The 21,729-nt window shown below is 52.9% G+C and overlaps 2 protein-coding genes and 3 non-coding genes across 5 annotated transcripts in view; 4 read left to right on the top strand and 1 right to left on the bottom strand.

The window, feature by feature from the left end:
* LASP1 (LIM and SH3 protein 1) overlaps nucleotides 1-14,764 on the bottom strand; it is a 34,937-nt gene extending 20,173 nt beyond the window's left edge. The window contains exons 1-2 of the mRNA XM_075036466.1: nucleotides 14,593-14,764; nucleotides 9,402-9,496 (exon numbers count right to left, since the gene is read on the bottom strand). Coding sequence (XP_074892567.1) covers nucleotides 9,402-9,496; nucleotides 14,593-14,661 — 164 coding nt within the window. The 5' untranslated portion in view covers nucleotides 14,662-14,764. The remainder of the gene's footprint in view (nucleotides 1-9,401; nucleotides 9,497-14,592) is intronic.
* A 274-nt stretch (nucleotides 14,765-15,038) lies between these two features.
* TRNAC-GCA (transfer RNA cysteine (anticodon GCA)) lies at nucleotides 15,039-15,110 on the top strand. Its single transcript has one exon. It is a non-coding gene; the product is annotated as a tRNA-Cys (tRNA).
* A 2,198-nt stretch (nucleotides 15,111-17,308) lies between these two features.
* On the top strand, nucleotides 17,309-17,380 carry TRNAC-GCA (transfer RNA cysteine (anticodon GCA)). Its single transcript has one exon. It is a non-coding gene; the product is annotated as a tRNA-Cys (tRNA).
* A 321-nt stretch (nucleotides 17,381-17,701) lies between these two features.
* Nucleotides 17,702-19,737, top strand: RPL23 (ribosomal protein L23). Its single transcript, XM_075036465.1, has 5 exons — nucleotides 17,702-17,823; nucleotides 18,123-18,206; nucleotides 18,498-18,626; nucleotides 19,267-19,380; nucleotides 19,607-19,737. The coding sequence occupies exons 1-5, from the start codon at nucleotides 17,811-17,813 to the stop codon at nucleotides 19,687-19,689; spliced, it is 423 nt and encodes a 140-aa protein (XP_074892566.1). The 5' UTR covers nucleotides 17,702-17,810; the 3' UTR covers nucleotides 19,690-19,737.
* Nucleotides 18,796-18,928, top strand: LOC142035133 (small nucleolar RNA SNORA21). The gene has a single exon (XR_012651806.1). It is a non-coding gene; the product is annotated as a small nucleolar RNA SNORA21 (small nucleolar RNA).
* Nucleotides 19,738-21,729: the final 1,992 nt, after the last annotated feature.

Genomic DNA, 21,729 nt, shown 5'->3' with positions numbered 1-21,729 from the left:
CCTTCTCACAGTCAAAACCGAGGAAGAAGCAGAGCTGTGGGTCCTTGCTGCCCTCCCCCAGCCGTCACCATAAATAGGTTTTGGCTGGGGAAGCAGGGAAGGGGAGGGTGTTTATTGCTCAACCTGCCTCACTCTTTCAGAAGAAGCGTGAGCAACACTCGCCAAATCCACCCGTGCAATTACCAAACAGCCATCCTCACCAACAAGGACCAGAGCCAAAGGCTTCCAAAACTGGAACCAGCAGGAATTTTGGTGCCCACCACAGCAGCTTCCATGCAGCACTGAGCCCAAAGTCCGTGGAGGAAGAGGCTTTCTGCCAGCAGCCGCAGAAGGGATCACACTGCAAGAGCTCGCCTGGCCACTGCCAGCAGGTCCCTGCCAGTGTCACGCTCACGTACACTCCTGTAACACGTGCACACCTGCCCCGATGCCCTTCGCTCCCTCCCTCTACTGCAGAAACACTTGTTTCCTAACTTGCTGCAACAGGTAGATAACAGTGCAGGGAACAAAAGTCACATTAAGGGAAAGTGAAGCCCTAAAGGGTCATTAGAAAAACCCTCCAGGCTCCACAGGCTTCAGGCTCAAGCAGCCTGAGAAGGCAAATGGGGAGAAGCTGCTTCAAACCATCCCTCTTCTGACAAACTGCAAGGAAATAATTAGTCCCACGCACCCTTAGATGTGACATTTGTGTAAAGTCTGCTGCTAAGTAATAGCTATTCAGGCAAAACCAGTAACCTTTCAAGAACAAATGGGAGCCGGGGAAAAAAAAAAAAAAACCATGCGAGCTACCTGTAGGGAGGTGCCCTGGTTCCTACTTCTGGCTGATGCTACAACAGGATCCAAACACTTTGCTCCCATTTTGGCAGGAGCATCACGGTGTTTTCCCTGCCTGAGGGGATGGGGATGCAGGAGGGTGAAGCAGGAAAGGAGCCAAGTTTCAGTGGGTCTCAGGGATCGCTCCGTGGCTTTGGTGATGCTGTGGCAGCCGAGCCGGGGGCTGCAATGCATGAAGGGTGCAGAGCCCAGGCAGGGTGAGCGCACGTCGAGCCCTCAGCATCCTCACAGCTGCTCCATCAGCCAAGCAGACACGGATTATTTTTAACGACTGATGGAGAGGAGCCTGCTGGTCTTGGGGGCAGAGCCGCCAGACGGCCGGTGGATTGGCCTCGCGTTTCGGGGTCTCTCCTCGCAGACACTGCTGGCATCCATCCTCTGCCTGATTAGAGCTTAACGAATGGGACACGCGGGATCCCTCCCCCCCCACCCGATCCCCCGCCGCAGGGGGCTGCTGTCAGATTAAGTGAAGCAGCACGCGAGTATGTGGGGCAGAGGGACACGTGATGGAGCGAAGGCTTGGCACTTGGGGCGGCGCGCGCCAGCGTCGCATCCTTGCTCGGGGCTGGCAGAAAAATACCCATTTTAATCTGCAGCTCCACAGGACCTCGGGTGATTACACCCATCAGGAGAGACGCTAAGAAAAGCCACCCCAGATTTCACACACTGCAAAAGTAATTGAACTGTCTGCTAAGGAGAGGAGGAGCATAGTGATGGCAGAGACAGCCCCGCTTTCCAGAGGCTGTCTACCCTGTGCAGGCAGCCAGTCCCCAGCTCGGCATGGGGCATCTGCCCCCCATCCCGGGACAAACAGCCCAGAGCCCTTTGCCTTCTGCATCACAGCAACACCTCCAGCCTGGCAGGCGCCATCCACAGAGGGGGCAGCCACTTGCCACCCTCAAACCCCACAAAAACCCAGTGTACACAGTTCCTCCTCCAAAGAGAGGAGATTAATGGCCCGCAGCAAGACCCTGCGGACGAGCCCTTGACAAGATACCCCAGCGAGGCTGCGCCAGGCCAGCCACAGCCACCAGAGACGAGGCATTTTTTGTTGCATTGCTAAATCAGGTCAGTCGAGTCTCCTCCAGCCAGATAGAGCCTGTCTGGCTCCCGCATTAGGACTTGTTTTGAGTACAGCAACTCCAAGGCAGATGAAAGTTTACCCTGCCGTTAACAGCAAGTTGCAGGGTTCCCATGGGATAACTGTCCGTCTGCTCTGTGCATCTCACAGCCCTTCCCCGAGCAGCTCTGCCTTTTCCCCCAGAATCACTACAGACACCCTTGCACAGCCACAGCAGAAAGAGCTCACCCGGTTCACTTGAGGGGCCACTAGCAATAGCTGCGTGACCAAAGGCAAGGCTAAGCTCGGAAGCTCCTTTATCAGGGACATTAGAAAGCAAAACAGACCCCTCCTCCCCATACCAGCACCTTGGTCCCAGTTCCCTTATGATCCATAAGTCGACAACACCTGGGCAGTATTTGCACTTTCCCAGACCCAGAGCAGTACCATAAAGGGTTTGCCAGCAACCTCAGTTCCAGATCAATGTGAATCTCCAAGCACTTGCACCCCAGTGCGTCCCAGTCCTGCCCTAAAAGCAGCATTTGTCCCCAAGAACCGTCTTCCCAGGAAGCCAAGTTAAGTGGCAGCACTTGAACTTCTGCCTTTGGGGCTTCTCACAAGCTGGAAACAGAGTTAAACTTTTTCAGTAAAGAGACTGGTGGGACACATCTGTAAAAACTCATTTAAGTGCAGCATGGCACCATCCAGCTGCTCTACAAAGAGTCAACTGATGCAGGTCTGTTAGCTACAGGACCCAGTCTCTGCATCTTCAGCTTGACTCAGAAACCCATATCTGTTCCTCCAGCAAGGCTAGTTTACACCACAGATCATGTGTGAGATGACTGAGTGTTTAGAAGAGCCTCTCTAGCTCAAAGTGTTGCTTGTATTCAAGTACAGGCTGCTTTAAGCAAGTGCTTTTGGCTGACTTGTCCAGCAAGCAGCAGCACAGACTTTAGCACTGGATGTAAATACGCCATCCCCTTCCCCACCCGCAAACCCGCACCTCCAAGAGGTGACAGTCACCTTTGTGCAGCTGCATCAGGGTTTTGGGAAAGAAGAGTTAAACAAAGGAAGTAATAGGCTCTGCTCTGCCAGAAGGCTCCCCAGTTCACATCCTGCCTTTCAAAGAGTTGCGGATTCTTGGGGACAAGCTTAAAAAAATAAACTGTTCTTTTTTTAATAATAAAAGCAGCACCACGCCGCTTTGCAGAGGGCTTGCAAACATCCTACTATAAAAGAGCAGGCTGCAGAGAAAGACTTCAGTTCCTCCCAGTATTTTCAGGGAGAGCCTGCCAAAATGGCTGGTCCAGCCCTCCACGTGTGCAGCTGCTGCCTTCTCCCAGCATCTGCTCGCAGCCCGTCCAAAAATTGGCTTTGCATAAAGTAACTCAGAGCACAACTTTGAAGGATACTGTTTCTCAAACACTCCCATTGCCCACCCAGTGTACTGGTGCTACGCAAGCACAGGGCTGGAAGAGGCAGAAGAAGCCAAAACCCACTGCCACAAGCTCTAGCATGGCTGTCTCGGCACAGGACAGCAGCAGGGAACAGGGTTCTGCTCAGCCAATTCTGCTCTTCATGAGCACAGGCAGCATCCATCTCACCCCTGTCCCCAAAGGCTCTGCCAGCACTTAGCAAGGGTGTTGCAGAACAGCATACTGCCTAAGTGAAAAACAGCCTGTTTTCACAAACTTGCTTTAATCCATAATGGAAAGATTTCAAGTGAATGCAGGAGAACAGGGATTGCCAAGCTGTGAAGTCAGAAGTCACTTCTGGAAAGGGCTCTGCTCATCACGCTGCTCCCCCAAAACAGAGCAATGCCCGTCCCATCCTCCCCCCACCGCTGTTTATGGGAACAGAGCAGGCATCGCAACAGAGCTGGGTTTTTCCACAATGTTTTTTGGCCCCAGGCATGGATAAGCAAGTTTAGGAAAGTCAACATTCATCTGCAGCCTGCCCCCCTCTACCCCAGCGAGGTCAATGCTGGGCAGCCCTTGCTGCAGACTCAGCCCAAACCCTGCGCTCCTGGCTCCGAGGACGCTGCGTGGCTGCTGCCCCATCCCCTGGGCAGGGCTGCAGGCAGCTGCCAAGCCCTGGAGTTCTGCCTGAACCCACAAATCCACCCTGTGCAGGGTGAGCTGCGCTGCTGCCTGCCAGCCCAGGGCAGGAGGAGCGGGGAAGCCGGCTCGGTTTTGTCGCACTCCGTACACTGCGGGACAGTGACAGCGAGAGGACCCTCACCCACCGATGCAGCACACCCTGACTACGGGGGATAAGCGTTTCTTGGGGAACAAGCTCACTTACCATCTGCTTTGCTAGGATGAGATGGTTTAGTCTTTAACAATAAGCAGGAGCACATACTCTCCTCCTCCTAACTCCAGGAGCAGTTGGGAAACATCTGCCAGGTGGGTGGTGAACACCCAGGGCTATTGGAAAGGAGCAACATGGCAATGGAGAGTGAGCCCAGGAGGGAGAAGAGTTACCTGCAAAGAGTTATGGTGACATTTCCCCTCGCCCCCTCTCCCACCTCTGCAGATGCTTTGGCTTGTGCATGCAGGGGCATCACTGGTTTAAACTGATCTCCAGCCAGGGAGAGGAGGTAACAGTCACAGATGGGGTGGAGGGAGGGTAGCAGAGCCCTACAGAAGGGGTTTGGATTTCCAGGAGGAATAGTGTCAGCTGCGAGAACTCTGTGGTACAGACAGCACTCAGACTAAACCCTTCCCAAGCACTTCAGAAACCAGAGGCTCCACCCCAAAGAGGATTTGCTAACATTTGCAGCCTTCCAGCCATTAAATCACAGCATTACTCAGGAGAGCTTTCCCATACACCATATCCCCTCTACCCCACAGAAGATGCATCAGCAAGCCCTTCCCCAAACACAGCAGAGGTGAAGCAGAAGCACCCTGTATCCCCCAGCTCCTCAAAGCCCTGCGTGTTGGGGGTCCTTCCCCCACCACGGTAGCATATGGGAAGGCCAGCTTTCATTTACGCCAAGACAAAAAGCAGAATCTGTTCAGAGCTCCACGGCATGCAAAGTGTGCGCACCAAGACAGAAAGGCAGTTCTTCTCATCCAGAAACTCGGCACAAATAAAGCATGGGATAAACACCTGGACTCCGTCCCAGTAACACAGTTGTTCCTCTTTCCCTTCCTGCCCCCCCCCAACTTGGAAGATCACTTTATTAATGTAGTAGGCTGCTACCAGATGGAGCAGAGAGGAGTGCCAAGAACAGATCACTGGCTCCTTGTGAAGCTCAGAGCCGCTCACTAACTTTTTCCAAGCAAGGAGTTAGCCCAGAGGTATTGGGCCGCTTGCTCTGCATGGAAAGGCAGGGATTTTAACGGTGAGAAATCTGCCAGGGAGGTTCTTTGGGTCATCACCAGGAATTAAAGGTTTTACAGCTCCCGTTCAGACTCGCTGTGCCCCAGTAACACGAGGTGCTAGGTCTAGGTAAGGCAGGCAGGGCAGTTGCTGAGCCGGGAGCCACTTGCCCTGACTCAGCGAAGAGGAATGTCAGCATGGAGATCCCGATCCCTCCGGACACATCGGCACACATGCTACCACCGCGCAGGGTGTGGTTTCTCTGCAAGGAAAGTCAGCTCCTTGAAGGAAAGCTGAAGTCACGCAAGTACGGCAGATGGAGGGAGCGGGGACCCTGCCGACACACCTACGTAAGATATTTTTGGCAGTCTTGCTTAGCCTTTAGCCCCTTTTTGAAGGGGAAAAAAAAATAATGCAGTTTAGCAAGGGGGATGTGGAGACAGAGCAGCACTTTTATTTCCTTGTGCTCTGCGCTCACAGGGCAGCCTGAGCCAGGACTACAGCAAAGGTGAGCAGAGGGTCTCGGTCGGCAGCACCATCTCCCCAAGCACCTTCAAACAAAGGATTCTGCACATCAGGCCAGGCTGCCTCTCCCTGGTGGGGGAGGAGGGACTGCTGAGCAAGTAGGCCATTAACTTCCTGCCAGCTAGTCTGCAGCAGTAAGGAAATAAAAAAAAAAATCCAGCACCATGGGGTGCGCAGGCAGCAGAGGCAGCCCCTCTGATCAGCCATGCTCCAGCAGCAGGATGCCAGCACAGGGGATGCACATGCGCAGCCAGGGTAGGACTTTCCGGACAGAGGGGCATCCAACAGGGCAATTGCTTGGTCATCAGCACAAATTTGGGCAAACCCACAGCTCTGCAGAAGTCTAGCTTCGGGTCTCTTCTCCGTGTCCTCAAGGGAGAGGAGCAGAACAACCTTGTAGCCAAGACAGAGGCAGAAAAGGAGCCTCTTGCCCGGGATACTGCTCCTTCTCAACACAGCTCCGCACCCAGGCGTACGCGAGCTCCTCTCTGCATTTCAAGCAGCAGCGCTGCCCAGTGATGTCTCTGAAGATGCCGACTCCCCGGACCAAATACACAGCTTTGAACTCTCAGACAGGATTTTCAAGGCACAGATTCGTGCCGCACGCTGAGCCACCACTGAGGCAAAGCATGGAGCTGCCAGTCACCAGGGCTGCCTGGAAGGATGGGACCAGAGTTCTGCTGCTGCAGGTACCACCTCTATTTGGGACACAGCCCCGATCCCCCCAGCCTCAGCCCTGCCAGCTGCAACACAGAGCTCTGTTATCCCTTCAGCACAACAAGTAAGAAACTAAAGCCTACATATAATGCATATTTGGGAGCAGCTGGTCCCCTTGAACACACACAGTCTTGCCTGTCCTTTGCAGCTGGGCTCTCCCCCACCCTTCATCTGCAGAAGCCTCAAACTTCACCTGGATATTGCCCTTCTTCCACTTCTACCTCTTTTAGTTCAAAGTGCTCATGTAAAGAGATGAGCCCAGCCTTGAATGCTGCTTCCAGTGAACAACCAGTCACCACAGTACCCAGCTGAAGTCAAAAGAGGAACGGTGAGGAGGGTGGAGACCATCACATCTGCCACCAAGCAAGTTCCCAACACTGATGGGTATGGGGAGGGCAGAGGGCAGAGTTAACCAGCCACCTTCTTGAAAGGCTTCACACAGATTTATTGCTGGGTAATGTCAGATAGGGAGGAAGCCCAGCCCTCTTCCTCCTGCTCTGTTGAAGAAAGAAACTCAGGAATTTGGCAGAAGGCCATGGCTCAAACAGAGGAGACCCTGTGCTAAGGCATGTTCAGAAAAGCAGCCTCTTCCCTGCCAGGATAAACGTTGCTTTTCCACCCCCTTCTCAGGGGATAGAAGATGTTGCCCCTCAACTCCAACATCAGCAAAAGCTATTTGGAAAGGGTGGGCTCCTCCTGGGCTGTCCTTTGCCGGACACGCTTACCTTGCCTGGACATTTCTTCCTCCCCAGGATACTCCGGGAGCAGCAGCTGAGAAGGAACCAAACGCACATCCAAACCCACGTCCTCTGGCTGGAGCTTCCCTTCACCCCACATCTGGGCATCGCAGCCGTACAGCCTCCACCCCAACAAACAAGGGGCTGGCAGCTGCCAGAGGCAAAGCCTCATCTGCCAGCAGTTTTCGGCTGCTCTCACTTCCCTTTGCTTTAAGGCATGGCCAGGCAAAGTAGGAAGAACAAAGCATTTAATGCAGGTTTCTGTGCACAACTCTCAACACCCAGGGCTACCCTGGGGTAGAAGCAAGACAGACACCTCTTCTTCAGGGAGGCTGTTAAAGGGTTAAGACAGCAAGCCAGCATCAAAGGGAGCTCTCAAGCAGAGGGGGTTGAGAAACTGAGATGGGTTGCGCAGACTCCTTGGAATCTCAGGAATTTCCCATTATTATCCCACTTCCCTTCCAGCAGCCTGGAGGGAGAGAGCACAAGAACAGGACCCCAGGCCCATCCCTATGGCCAGAGGCAGAAGCACTAGGGATGGGCATGCCCCGGCACATGGTGCCAGGCAAAGCTCTCTGCCAGAGCTGCTATCAGGGTGCCCATGATCCAAAGAAAGCTTTGGTTCAGGACACTAAGGAGAGCTCAAGGTCTTATCTCCTGCAGCTCTCTGCAAATCAAGGTCTTGAGCTCACAGATCCCAGGCTGGTTGGACCACCACCATGGTAGGCTGAAAAGCCTGCACAGTCCAGGAACAAGTATCCCTTTAATTAACAGTTCACCCTGCCTCAGCCCACCGGTTTCCCCATCATACTACTCCAGTATGTTCCCAGTTTCACCTCGGAAGCTGGAGCTCTAATAGTGCTGTTGGCCCCCCCACAAGATAACCAAGAGTTATCTGCTACTTTTCACACAATTGCCACCCTGCATTTCAGGTGAGATCCCAGGACACAACCATTACCAGCCAAGACTTTAGTGCTAGAAGTCTCAACTCAGATCAACAGAAGCTTTGGACCTTGGACAAGTCACAATCATCATCAACACCTGATATCAGCAATAGCCAACCTACAAAAGAGCTACAGAAGTGGGAGGTTTTTGCTAAGGCATCATACAGCTGATGGTCTTAGCACTTCTCCTTTCAGCTTGTCTTAGACATTAACAGGGTAATACCCATCTTACAAGGATGTTGTCAGGATTAATGTTTTTCAAGTACTCTGTGAAAGGACCGTGCTATACAAGTGCTAAGTAGTATTATGTTATCTAATTTTCTAAGAACTGTTAATGTCTAAGAAGCAGCTACAAAAATCTTATTGCAAAGCTGCTTTCTAGACATTAAGAAACATGTCAGGTACCTAGAGCTCAGTGCTTCCCTATTGGGCTGAGTAAGAACTAGCATTCATTATGCAACAGCAGAGCCCAGAAAGCTGTGCACAATTAAGGGTCTTCCTTGATAAGAAGCAAGAAGTGGGGGCCAGCAAACATCCACCACTCAGAAGCAGCCTGAAAGATCCAGGAAAGCAAACTGGGGTGCATATAGGCAGCTGCTCTTGTTCTACCCTGCTCTGCCTCCATCTGCCCCATGCTGCTCAGGAGAGAAGGATTTTGCATTCAAGCTGCATTTACCTTCAGATGCATTTACCCTCCCAACATCCAGGGCAAGTGCCAGAAGCTTAGGGTGAATGCACTTGGCCATGAACTCAGCAGAGCACAGGCTGCAGTGACACCCGCATCCCTTGCTGTTTCACATACCCCATTCCCCCTGCACAAAAGGGCATTTCTCCTCTCCCCAAACACCTGTGTTCAGTTGGGGTGGTATAAACACCTTTATTTCCCCTTCTTTAAGGGAATACAGATCAAGATCAACTCCATGTAAATGCCTGCCTGTATTTAAATTTTATTCTCCTTTTGGCTGCCCAGGCTGGAACTGGAGAGCAGCCATCAGCTGGCATTTAAGCCTGGAAAACACTGTTTTAATACTGGCATTAATTGGCTGGTGTGACCCCTTCAACCAGAGCTTCACACACTCCCAGAAAATGCTGCAGAGCAGCAGGGAAAGACAGTTTCTGCTGAGGTCAGGGTTCCCCAAACCTCTCATTTCAGGGTGTGAGGACTGGTGCTTAAGAGGGAGGAGGGTCCAGCAAGTCCTACAGCATCTCCCGGGCCCAACGCTTTCTCAGTGGCAACGAGAGCAGGCAGCAGAGACTTACGCATTGCAATACGGCTTCTTCTCGTAGCCCTTGTAGTTTTTCATGTTTAGGGTCATCTTGCAGGTCTCGCAGTGGAAACATGCTTTATGCCAGAACTGGAAACAGAAACAAGAGAATCATTAACACAAGCGACTTGCAAAACAGGGCCACGTCCCACTAGAATCACATAACTCAAACTCAGCAGCTCCTCCAGCCTAGCGATGTCAGTGATGGCATCCATGACCCGTACAAAACCTAGGGGACAGACAATATTCTTACCAGTTTACAACACAAGCAAATCCCCCCTAACCGTCCCAATACATCTTATCTCAACAGGGCAGGAACACTTGTCACTTGTGTTATAGCAGCATCTTGCTTCCTTATCTCCAGACCAGGAATTCATGAGCTTGGCCAAATACAGGACAGGAGAAGCCTCCTACTCAGAAAGATGCACAACATAAATCCCTGTGAGCAGAGAGCCTGTCAGCAGAGTTAACAGCTGCGGTTTGCAGGCTTCAAAGTTGCTGCTTTAGGGTTTTTTTGCTGATGTTAGCCAAGAGATAGCCAGAAGAGCAGGTCAGGTAAGGCTGCACACAGACATCAAGCCAAGGAAACGAAGACAGAGAAGAAAAGGTTCTCATGAGAAGCAGACAGTCTGACACAAGATGGCTCAAAGGTCCTCACCACAGATAGCACCCTTCTGCTTGTGACTTAGGTGCCTAATCCCAAACCTCACAAACCCTATGGCCCCAGAGGATGCAGGATCACCCCCAAGCACTCCTCATCCCCCCCTCTCCTCACGGTGGGGCTGTCAAGACCTATGACTGCTCTTGTCAGGGCTGCAGCCTAACACAGGGCAGGGCTGGGAAGACAGCAACAGGGAAGAGGAGCTGCTAGGCTGACATTTTGGTGGAGGTAGTTTTTGCATCCTCTCCTCCCCAGCTCTTGCACCAGCAGCCTCAAGTTGATCCCACATCCCACCTGAGCTCTGTCATCTGAACACAGCTGTACAGCAGCACAGCTCTCCTTTTAACCAGCGAGGCACACTCAGACTCAAGGCTAAAGACATAGCCCCTGAAATTCAGACCATGACCCTACATGATGTGTTGCAACACCTAATGAAATCTAAAGAAGTATTTTAAGTTTTTAGGGCTACTCTTAAAGACATTATTTCCACTTGGCACATAACTGGCCCAAGTGGCTTTCTAGGCTGAAAGAAGCCTTGATGAGAGCAGCTCAGAGCTGCTACCAAGCAATTCTGCAAGGCTGCTCAATCCCACGCAGACCAAGGCTGATGCTCTGCTGGTCACCAAGTGATCAGACTTCATGCTTCCTCTGGCAGCCACAGCCACTGGGATTGAGGAGTCTGGTGTGACTTCCCAGGGACCAGACCAGGCACCGCATTAAGAAAAGCACACAGGCAGGAGCTGAGCTGGAGTAGTGCAACAGGGAAAGCATGGCCTGAAGCAAGGTCTTTACTCACTTGAGGTAAGGCAGTCCTGCCCTAGGGTTGCCCTCCCTCCTCAGCTGACCCCTCTCCTTCAGCAAGCCACCCTGTACAGCACAAACCACCCAGCATCACGCCACAAAAATCAGGGAAAGAAGCTGAAAGCCACATTAGCAGCTCATAATACCAAGTAGATTACAGTCAACAAGCCTTCAGTGTGACACCCAGGACTAGGAGCCAGGCACACATTAAATATGCAGCAAGCGAACCGAGGGAGAACAGCTGGTGGTTGTTGCTATGATTTCCACCCTTAAGCTTTTAAAAAGTCATTTCCACCACTGCAACTACTGGCTTGGTCTGTGTTACTGCAAAGGACATGGCAAGAGCCGAGCCTAAGCCCTTGTGCCACCTACCCGCAGGTACCACACCCCAGTGCGCAAACAGTGCTGCGGCTCTGTGAGACTATGACTCAGCCCAGAAGGACAATTTGCCTCATTTCAGTTGCTCAGAGCAACATATTTGTTCTTTTCCTCTAGTTATACAAGTTCCTCCAGAGCTTGCCGCTAACAGTGAGAGGGGGCTTCTTGCTGCGCCACATGCTGCTCTACCAACACCCTTGTTCACATCCAGCCTGCACAGGATTATTTTCACCCCCTCCCAGCTTTCAGGCTCTTTTAAGGACAGACAGATCAACAGCAGAGTCCCGAGTTCTTCAGGCACCTTGAAAGTTAACAGCCTTTAGGTTGAGCTACTGCCGCATTAGAGGTAATTAACAGACCTCTTCAAGCTTGTCAGCCATTCATAGCACTGTAATAGCTGTGCATAAATACCAGAGATGCCACTATAAATATGCAGAGATGAACTGACAGCCAACATGACTTCAGAGCCTCTTCCTCCAAGGAATACCCAGGCTCCCAAGAGCCAAGGAGTATCTGGCAAGGCCAGCTGTCCCCTCGCCTGTGGCAGCCTCCACAATAAGCACAGCAGAAGCGATGCACTCAGGCGGCCTTTACCCCCAGCCAGAGAGCAATTAATGTGTATTCTTGCCTCAGTTTGCATTAGCCATTGTTCAGCAGAGGTGTTTCTGTCCTGTGGCTCCTACAAAGGACTCTCCGCAGCTTGAGTGGCCAGCCGAGCTACCCAAAGAGCCCTACCCCTATTCTCTACATCTTGCTGCCACCAAACTTTGTCTTACCACTGACAGTATTAATGCTGGATCCACGAATCTAAACCAGCACTAAAAGGAGGACTGCAACACAGAATTGACACAGGGGAACAGCATTTATGTAGGCTTCCAGTAACACTACTGCTCACCCGCCAGCACGGCTGCAGAGAAAGAGGACAAGTTTCAAATAGGTTTTTAGAGGAGCATTAATGCCTGTGCTCTCCAATTCCAAGTTCAAAGTGCTCTGAAGACCTGGAGGCGATCCCAGGTACAACTGCATGGCGCAGCTCACCCCACGTCCCAGCAGGCCATAATCTACGAGAAGCATGCTGGCTGCAGTCCAGGCAGGCTGCTCTTGGAGAGATGGAGCCTTTAAAGCAACTTTGCCACTGACAGCAGACCGGATCTGGGGACACAGCTCACAGCCACGGGACGTGTTGGTGTAGCTCATCCTACAGCCATACGACATCCCTCCACCAAGGAAAGCCATCGCTCCACACGTGGGAGCAAGCATCACTTGAGACTCAAGGCTTAGAGGGCAATACAAGGAGAGACTCCTTGGGATGAACGCAAACCCTTGATCAGGTTTAATGCACTGTAACAACTAGTTCCAACTTCTACTCATTTTAGAAAAGGTCATCTGACATCAGCTTTACATGGGTGCTGCAGCTGCAACCACCAAACCCTGCGACACCCGCTCCAGCGGCGGGCGGCACGGGAGATGTCACTTCCCCGGCGGAAGCCAGGCACATCACACAGCACCTTATCTGGAGAGCTGGCGGGGTTCGCGGGGAGGCATGGGGGAAGGGAACAACCCCCATTTCCCCAAGCCTGAGCAGGGCATTTGCCTTTTGCAAGGTGTTGATGTGAAAAGTCAAAACGCAGAACTCACAGGCAGAGTTTCACCCAAGTCGGAGCCATCAGCAGGCAGTCTCACTTCTCTAGCTGCAGCACTGCATTTGTAAAGCCTGATAAAGCAGCAAGTTTTCCTTGTTTGCTGTAAATCTCAGAAGGGAAATAGACTTTCCTGATTCCACTACCAGGAGAAAAACAAGCACATCTGCTTGTCAACACACCAGCACAAGCACTGAAAGCTTAAAGGCAACTACATGCACACTTCTCCTCCCAGAAGCCCTTCATTATTGCTGCCTGTGGTTCAACTTCAGTGCTAGCAGCACGTACAAAAACAACACCAGAGCTGCTCTTTCGACTTTACTCCAGGTGGAGCAAAAACAGGGGATGGCCACTCTACTAACACTATGCTTATCCTGTGCTTTTATGGGAAAGGGGCAGGCTCTTCCAGCCAGAAACCCCAGGAAAAGTTCACACAGGGGGAGTTAGGGAGGGGGCAGCTGTTTGGTTAGGGGCATGCTGTACTACAAGACTGACCGTGCAACGATTTTTAGTAAGAGAAAGCTAGTAAGACCCCTAAAAGTACAAGATGATGACTACAGCCTCCTGCCTGCCCCCAGACAACTAGAATACATGGTGTCAGGATGCCCATCAGTCTTGCCCTCAGAAGTAGCACAAAACCCAGATACCGGCTGTGCAGGAGGAAGCAATGGGACATTCCCCCCTTCCCTTCTGATTATCCACGATTCGGATACCCTGCAGCTACTCGAGGCCAGCACAGGCCCCAGAAGACAGAGCCACCTCACTGCTCCGAACACCCAGGACAGTCCCTGGGACACAGGGCTGATAGTTCAGCTTCAAGCCATTCCCAGCTTAAGGAAGAAACATCATCTGTTAAAAATGCAAGCAACAGGGTCTGCTGAAGCTCAGGAATGCCGCTGCATTCTTCGAGTTACTTTTTTTAGTTCCTAAACTGGTCGTCCCAGAAGCCTGTAAGAAGAGGGGGAGGAGAGCGGCTCGGCTCTCCAGGAGGGGTTAGTTCAGAGGCAAATCCCCCGGGAGCCGTGGAGGACGGGGAATGGAGACACCACCATCGCCTTCTGCACTGGACCTCACCTCCAGCCCCGGTGGAGACAGAGCTTTGTTTTTCATGGGAAAATCCTCAAAAAGAGACACTCAAAGCACTTGCGCACCAAGGCAGGCAGCGCAAACTCTAAAGACTGAATTTTGGAACACAGAAGTATCAGTTGGGTTGGAAGATTAAAAAAAAAATATATATAAATAAATAAAAAAAAAAGCTCAGCTAATGCAAACCAGATGAGGTTCCCGGCTTCAGGGGAAGCATTAACTGTTGCTTTCCATCGGCCTCCGCGGGCGCCCGGCTGCAGCTTCCCGCGGTGCTGGGGCTGCTGCTGCTGCCTTTTAATTATACATACATATATATATATACACACGGAGAAGCCCCGGACGCTGTCGGCGACCGCTCGGGCAAAGGACTCCTGTCCACGTCGCCCGGCGCGATCCGGGGAGGTGCCACCCCCTGGTCCCCCGTGGCTGGAAGGAGCGTGGGTCCCGACCGCGACAGCGGGGCGTCCCCCAGCCCCTGAAATGGGGGGGGGGGGGGGGGGCAGCATGGAAATACCCCACGGGAGGAGCGGGGACAACCATCCCACCCAAGGGGCAGCCCCACGGGAGACCTCACAGACCCTTACCCCCCCCAAGGGGGACACCCCCCCCCACGGGCTTACCTTATCCAGGCAGTTCACCTTCTCGGTGGGGTAGACGATCTTGCCGCAGCGGGCACAGTTGGGGTTCATGGCCGGTGAGCTCGGGACTCGCTCCCACCCGGTGCCGCCGCTGCTTCTGGGCCTCCGCCCGCGCTGCCGCGACCCTAAATAGGCGGGGGGGGGGGGGTGGGTGGGTGGGGGGAGGAGGAGGAGGAGGAAGAAGGGGGAGGGACACCGGGGGCGCGCAGGGGCGGGGCGCCAACCCACGCGCGTGTGCACGTCCCCCCCCTCCCCCGTACCCCCCCGGCCGTGCGCGCACGGGTGGGACTTTGCACGCGTGCGCAGCTCCCCCCCCCTCCACCCCTTCCACCCACCCCCGTTCCACGCGCGGGTGGGTGGAGGGGGGGGGGGGGCTGCGCACGCGTGGGGTCGCAGTAAGCGAGCGCCCGGTAATAGCGGCGGCAGGCGGGGGTATAGCTCAGTGGTAGAGCATTTGACTGCAGATCAAGAGGTCCCTGGTTCAAATCCGGGTGCCCCCTGGAAAAAAAATTTTCCGGTTGTGTTTGGGGTTTTTTTGTGGGTTTTTTTCCCCCACCCCCACGCGTGATTCCACCTTAAGGGAAGCAGGCGGAAAACGTCGCGACAGTCCCACGCCGGTGTAGGGTGAGGAGAGTCGTGGCGGCGTTGCTCTCCCTTCAGGCAATCGCCTGGAGGTGTAACACAGAGTTACAAGAAATAACGACTTTTTTTTTTTTTACGGGAAACGAGCCACAAAGACAGGGCAGACACCCGCGTGGGCGAGAGGGAGCACCCTCCTCTCCGGGGCTGTGCTTGGCGCATGGTTTACCAACCACCCAACTAGGTTTAAATTTTTAGCGTAATTTTATTGAAATGCACCGACACGAACGTGAGCAGAAGCCTCTCGACCTCTGCAAGGCTGGTCCCAGCCCCGTGGGGTAATGCACAGCCCCGGTTCGTGGGGGTTCTTCCCGTGTGTGCACGACGACTCACCCACAGTGACGTGCAGGGAGTCAGGTGGGCAGCGTCGACTCCGGTCAATTCGGGTTATTACATTTCAAAAGCTTCAGTTAGAACATTAATTCAATTTCTATCAGGAGATAACGACACCCTAATTCCCCTTCCCTGGAGCCTGTTACAAAAGAACAGGCCTTGGCAATCGCTATTTGCAGGCAGGCTTTAATAAAGCACACCCACATCAAACGAGGCTGCGCTCGGCTCTCTTCCCCCTTATTCATTTCGGGATGTGGCTTAAAATTGGCTTTCTTCGTTTTAAAAGCAGCTTATCTGATCCTCTCACAAAGGCACCCACTCCTTCCCTTTCTGATCACTTCACCCAACGCTTCCCAGCCCCCCCAGCCAGCCTCCCACCCTTTCCTGGCCCATCGCAGCTTAATAGAAGACGAGCTTTTCTGCTTATCCAGCTCTTTGGGATGTCGTAGGTGGTTTTTCCTCTCTTGGCTCAGGAGACGCTGCTGGGTGAGGGAGGCTTTTCATCACCCAAACATTTTGGGTGCCCACCACCGGTTCAACCTCACCCCTGCAGACAGCGAAGCTGCTGTTGCTTTCCGGGGGTGGCTGAGGGCATCGCTCCGCCAAGGCCCGGCTCCAGCTGCAGTTTCTCTTTCTCTTTTTTCTTTTCACGAGCTGCCTCATGTCTGGTGTCTGAAGCATCCGTTCCCGACCCCTCGATTGGGTTGACCCTGCAGCCTGGCCTGCGCTTTCCTCCTTGGAGACTTTGCAGGGGCGATGGGTGCGAGCTGATGTCCTGGGACCCCCGGCTCGAGGAGATGTGCCAGGTAGCACTGCGTTGCAATACATTTACGTTGCTACGCCAGGCAATGCTTCAGTACTTGTCTCTCATTAGCTACAAACCACGTGTTTATGTTAGTGGTTGACTTTATAGCCATGAAATGACAGGATACTTCTTTGCTTTCTGAAGTTATTATCTGAAACATGCATTTCCTGTTATTTGCTTTCAAGCTGTCAAGATGCTTTCTTCGCTCTACGCAGAGCGCTCAGAGGACCAGGTAGATGAAATATTACAAGCAGTATCGCTTGTGCTTTCCTCCTGAAATTAGATTTAGGCAATCCCTGAGTAAATAAGAAATAATTTATTGCCACTAGGCAAAAATCTCTTTCACTTTGTGGTTAAGTTACACTGGAATTTGCAGAATCGCTAGGGCTGAAAAATTCACGTGGAGGCAAAACCCAGACGAGGCCCATTCCTTCTGATAACACAGAAAAATTAATTTACTGACTTGCTGTCGAGCCCGGTGAGAGGTGCAGCACGCTGCGGCCGCTCCCCGGCTAAAGCTGCTCCCAGCAGCAGCCATGAATCGTGGGTGTGAATCGGCTGCCCTCAGATGTTTTTCACCAGCTTGGAAAATAACTAATTATTGCTCTTGCTCCTGCTTTTCTGCTAACGCTCTCTCGGTCGCCAAACCTCCGCGTGTGGCTTCTCGCCAGCCTGGGCTTTACCGGTTCCCATCGGCAGGGGGCCACAACGGTCTACCGAATCCTCCTGCTCGGCGGCTCCGGGCGAATGTCCCCACGGTTCCCCGTGGTGCGAGCGGCACCGGGGATGGGGGATTTCGTACCCGCTGGTCCCTTCCCCGGGCACACTTAGCAAGAACGGCCCCGGGGGGGGGTGGTGGGGGTGTCCCCGCCCCCGCAGCGGAGCGGGGAATATGGCGGGGAGGAAACCGCACGGTGGCGCGGGGGTATAGCTCAGTGGTAGAGCATTTGACTGCAGATCAAGAGGTCCCCGGTTCAAATCCGGGTGCCCCCTTATTTTAATTTTTTTTTCTTTTTTTTTTTTCCTCTCCGTCTTTCTTCTCCCCTCCCTCGACACCAAAAAAATCGAGAAAGAAAGATTTTTTTTCGACCCAAATTATTTCGTGGCGGAAACCGGTCCGAAAGCCTTCCCCGTGGCCCGTGTCCGAGCCGGTCCGTGGCACACGTGGGGATCGGGGAGCGCAGCCCTGCGGGGACCACCGGACCGCCGCCGCCGCTCCCGTCCCTCCCGGTGCCGCCGGTACCGGGAGGTGCCGCTCCCCGCGGCCTCTAGGGGGCGCCACCAGCCCTCACTGACTTCCCCCCCGCCACGTGACGCAGGCTGCCTTCCCCACGTGACGTCCAACAGGAAGGGCGGGGCAACTCTATATCCCGGCGTGCCCCAAGCTCCTCCTTCCTTTTTTTTTTTTTTTCCCATCTTCAAAATGTCGAAGCGAGGTGAGGCCGGTGTTGAACCGAGGCGGGGGGGGGTGGCTCTATCCGGCTCCATCCGGCGTCTCGGGGCGTGGGGGGATGCCCGGATCGCCACTGGGATGCGGTCTGGCGGAGCTGGGACCCGGGGAGCGGCCTCCAGCCTCGGCCGGGAGCGGGGGGGGGGTGGCAGTCGGTGTCGTTAACCCCCTCCCCGGGGGAAGTGCAGGCTGGGCCGGCTTCCCCCCAGTCCGCTGCCTGGAGGCCGTTTGTGCTCTGTTACCCGAGGGGGGAAAGGGGAGATTAATCCTTTTCTCGATCTGTAGGACGCGGTGGTTCCTCCGGTGCCAAGTTCCGTATCTCCCTCGGTCTCCCGGTGGGAGCCGTGATCAACTGCGCGGACAACACAGGTGAGAATGACCGACCGCCCCTGGGGCTTGAGCCGGGGGACTCCGGTGGGAAGGAGAGTACGGAGGGCAACCTGCTGTTGAACAAGTTTGTAAAACAAAAACCCCAGTGTTCCTTCTGAAAAAGCTCTTGTGGGGTCTGTGCTTGTGGCTCAGTGGGACATCGTGCAAGGACGTGGCAATCGTATCACTTTGGTGAAGGGGCAGCCCATGTGCCGTTTGCTTCAGTTGGTGGTTTGACAAGGGAAGCATTTTCCCGAACAGCTGGGTTAATGCTAGCACTTCTCTCCGTAGGTGCCAAGAACCTGTACATCATCTCCGTCAAGGGGATCAAGGGACGTCTGAACAGGCTGCCGGCAGCTGGTGTGGGTGATATGGTGATGGCCACCGTCAAGAAGGGCAAGCCAGAGCTGAGGAAGAAGGGTGAGTTCAGAGAGGAGCAGCATGTCCCGCTGCGGCGATGGCTGGATCCTCTCGAGAGCCTGGCTGCATTCTAGTGTCCCTTCTTCGAGGGATGGAGAGGCAGGTGGCTTGTTGGAGAGGGGCACCATTCCCCCCTCAAACTGACCTGGAAGGCGGGCACTGGATCTCCACCCTTCCAAAAAGCACTTGTTGAGTCTGTGTGCAGTGACTCGGTGAGTTGTCGTGGAAGGGCAGAGCAAAGGCATCGCTTTTGGGTGAAGTGGCAGCTCGTGCTGTTCATTTCAATCAGGGGTGTGACACTCTGCCTTGGAAAAGGTGGGTTTTTATTGCTCAGGAGGAGTTCCTGCTGAATATTGTCTGTGAATTGATGATATGTTCAGAAATAAAGGTGGGAAAGTGGAAAACCACTGAATTGTCCAAGTGTAGATGCAGCTCTAAGTTACACAGTTTTAAGCATAGTATTGTCTATAAACTGTAGCTTCTCTTAGAAATATGAGATGAAAAAAACCCAACCAAACAAAACCCAAACCCATGCCTTGAGTTAGATGCTGCAGCGCAACAGTTTCTCTGTGGTGTCTGTTGCTGGACTGTGTGCTTAAAAGGATGTTCGTGATACTGAGCTGCTTGTTTCTCCTTGCAGTCCACCCAGCAGTGGTCATTCGGCAGCGGAAGTCGTACAGGAGAAAAGATGGGGTGTTCCTCTATTTTGAAGACAATGCAGGAGTGATAGTAAATAACAAAGGTGAAATGAAAGGTACGGGCAAGAATCCTGTTGCACTGGGCGAAAGGGGAACGCGGAGAGGGGTGGTAGACCGGCACTGCCAGTTAGAGGGCTGCGCTCTCCTGGGAAAAAGGACCCAGATTCCCCTCAGGCTCAGGGGAGCGCAATTGGGCTGAGCTAGTGTTTCTGTAAAATGCCCTGAACCATCTCTGCACCTACTTGGGCCTCTAATGCGCTGTCATTTTTTTCTGTTTTCCAGGCTCTGCAATCACAGGCCCTGTGGCTAAGGAGTGTGCGGATCTGTGGCCCAGGATAGCCTCCAATGCGGGAAGCATTGCATAAATGTGTTCATCTTCACAGAGATAAAATAAAAGTCCTTGTATGAAATAAGTAGTGTCTTTCTTGCCAAAGCGCCCTCGGCTGAGCAGGACAACGTTATAATAAGGAAGTTAGTTCTGGGAAGCCTTTTTACAGAACTCCTTGTGTGGATATATACTTCAGCAGGAAAATGGGATTTGGAGTTTTAATATCCAGTGATAAGTCTCTTTTTCAGGCAGGTTCCTATACTACTGGAAAATTTGTGGCAGGGGGTTGCACTGGAATGACTTAAATTTTAGCCATACTGACTGAATTGATCCAATTTATGTATGCATGGGTAGAGCCCGGGAGGTGTCTATGAAAGCCCTTCTCCAAGAAGCCTTTCTAGAAGGGCTCTCAAAATTGTAGGTCTGGAATTTTCTTCTAGAATGGGCAATTTAACTGCTTGGACATAATGCTCTGATTCTCTGGGGGTGGGAGATACTGCCTGAAACTGATTTGTACCATGAGCTGCAGAGTTCATTGTAGACAGCAGGCTCTGAAGAGTGTTTCTTAGACCTTGCTGAAGACTTGCAAGGACACATCAAGCCCACTGCTGCTGGCTGAGGTAGTGGCTGAAGCAGATGCCTCTAAACCCTCCATCAGTGGTGAAACAGGCCCTGAGGTCATTGATTGCTAATTGCAAGTAGAAGGGGTGATCTAAACTTTCAAGATCAGCTGAAAGGCTTCAAGATCAGAGTTAGAAGGTATGTCTATGCAAAAACTCCTTGTGCTATGTGAAGTTGTGCTTTTCCTGGTGTTCTGGCTGAAGCAGAGAAAGGAATTATTTAGATGCAAACTGCACATCAGCTTGTTTTCTGGCCCTCCTGAGCAAGGGCCACTGGGGGGCTATGGAGGCTGCCTCTTACCTGGGCTCACCAGTGAAAATAGGGATGACTTTGTCCTGGATATTGTGGCCCTGGTGCCCTGTAACACCCTGTTTAACCCCAGCAAGCATGCTGCTGTGGCCTACGGGGCAGGTGACGGGGTATGGGGTACTGCTCCCAGGACTGGCTGCAGCTCCTACCTCAAGTAGCCCCTGGTGTGGTTGAGCTTGCCTCATCTGCCCTGACACAAACCCGATCCCAGAACATACTTTTTTCCCCTAAATGGATTTCAGTGCAGAGAGGTTATAGTGGAGGAAGGAGGGTGGTGAAGGGAGCAAAGCCTCAGAGATTTTATAGCACAAATGTAGTTAACAGTGGACAAGAGCACCAGGGTCTTGCAGTGGTTTGTAAAGTGTTGTTTTTAAACAGCTGTTTGGCCTAACCAACACAAATCTGCAAAATATTGTGGCCTAAAAATTGTTCCTCAGATGTTCCCACTGGATAATCAGGAGCTGTGCACTGGCAGCAGCTGGGGAGGGGAAACTTGGAGAAGTGCTTACATGGACTGAGGGCAGCTCTCTTTTCTACAGACCGTTCCCCAGAGCAGACGAGCTGGAACCACCGGAAAGGTACAGCGGGCGCTCTGGCTGTCGCTGAAGCACTCCAAACCTATGGCTGAAGTCAATGTCTGTCTTTCTGAGCGGTGACCATCTTTCCAGTCTACTGGTGATGAAGGAGCGGTTCCTCAGACCTGGGGAGAGATGCAGAGACCTGCTGATGAGTAAGGAACCACCACTAAAATAAAGGTGTTCTCCCCCGATCTATTGTAACAGCTTGTGCTGGATTTTTGATTTGTGAAGACTTTTTCTGAGGCAGGGCATGGCACAATAGCTGGATGAAATGCTCTGGGTGTTTCTTTTTGGGTATCCCCTGCTGCTGGGCAGCCAGTTGGGGAAGACAGAGAGGCTGTGGGCAGGGTGGGAGATGTTGTGGCAGGTGATTCCTCTGCGAGGCTGGTGTGCTCTGGAATGGCAGGGCACACCCTGAGACCAAAGTGCAGCCCAGGGCCTTCAGCAGTGTTTTGAAGCCAGTGTTTCAAAGCGTTCTTTTTTTTTTTTTCCTTCTCTGTGATGGGATGTTTTGGAGAAAGATAAGTGGGAATTCCTGAGCTTGGCCGGCAGGAGCCTGGCTGTGAGTG

The sequence above is a fragment of the Buteo buteo genome, chromosome 9 (genome assembly GCF_964188355.1).
Source record: "Buteo buteo chromosome 9, bButBut1.hap1.1, whole genome shotgun sequence".
Taxonomy (NCBI): Eukaryota; Metazoa; Chordata; class Aves; order Accipitriformes; family Accipitridae; genus Buteo; species Buteo buteo.
Note: the sequence above shows the minus strand (reverse complement) of the source record. Positions and strands in the feature narration are given on the sequence as shown.

Bases quoted from the DNA above. Each gene is read 5' to 3' on its own strand.
- RPL23 (XM_075036465.1), top strand. The intron at 18,627-19,266 runs GTGAGTTCAGAG...TTCTCCTTGCAG, and splicing joins GCCAGAGCTGAGGAAGAAGG to TCCACCCAGCAGTGGTCATT. The intron at 19,381-19,606 runs GTACGGGCAAGA...TCTGTTTTCCAG, and splicing joins TAACAAAGGTGAAATGAAAG to GCTCTGCAATCACAGGCCCT.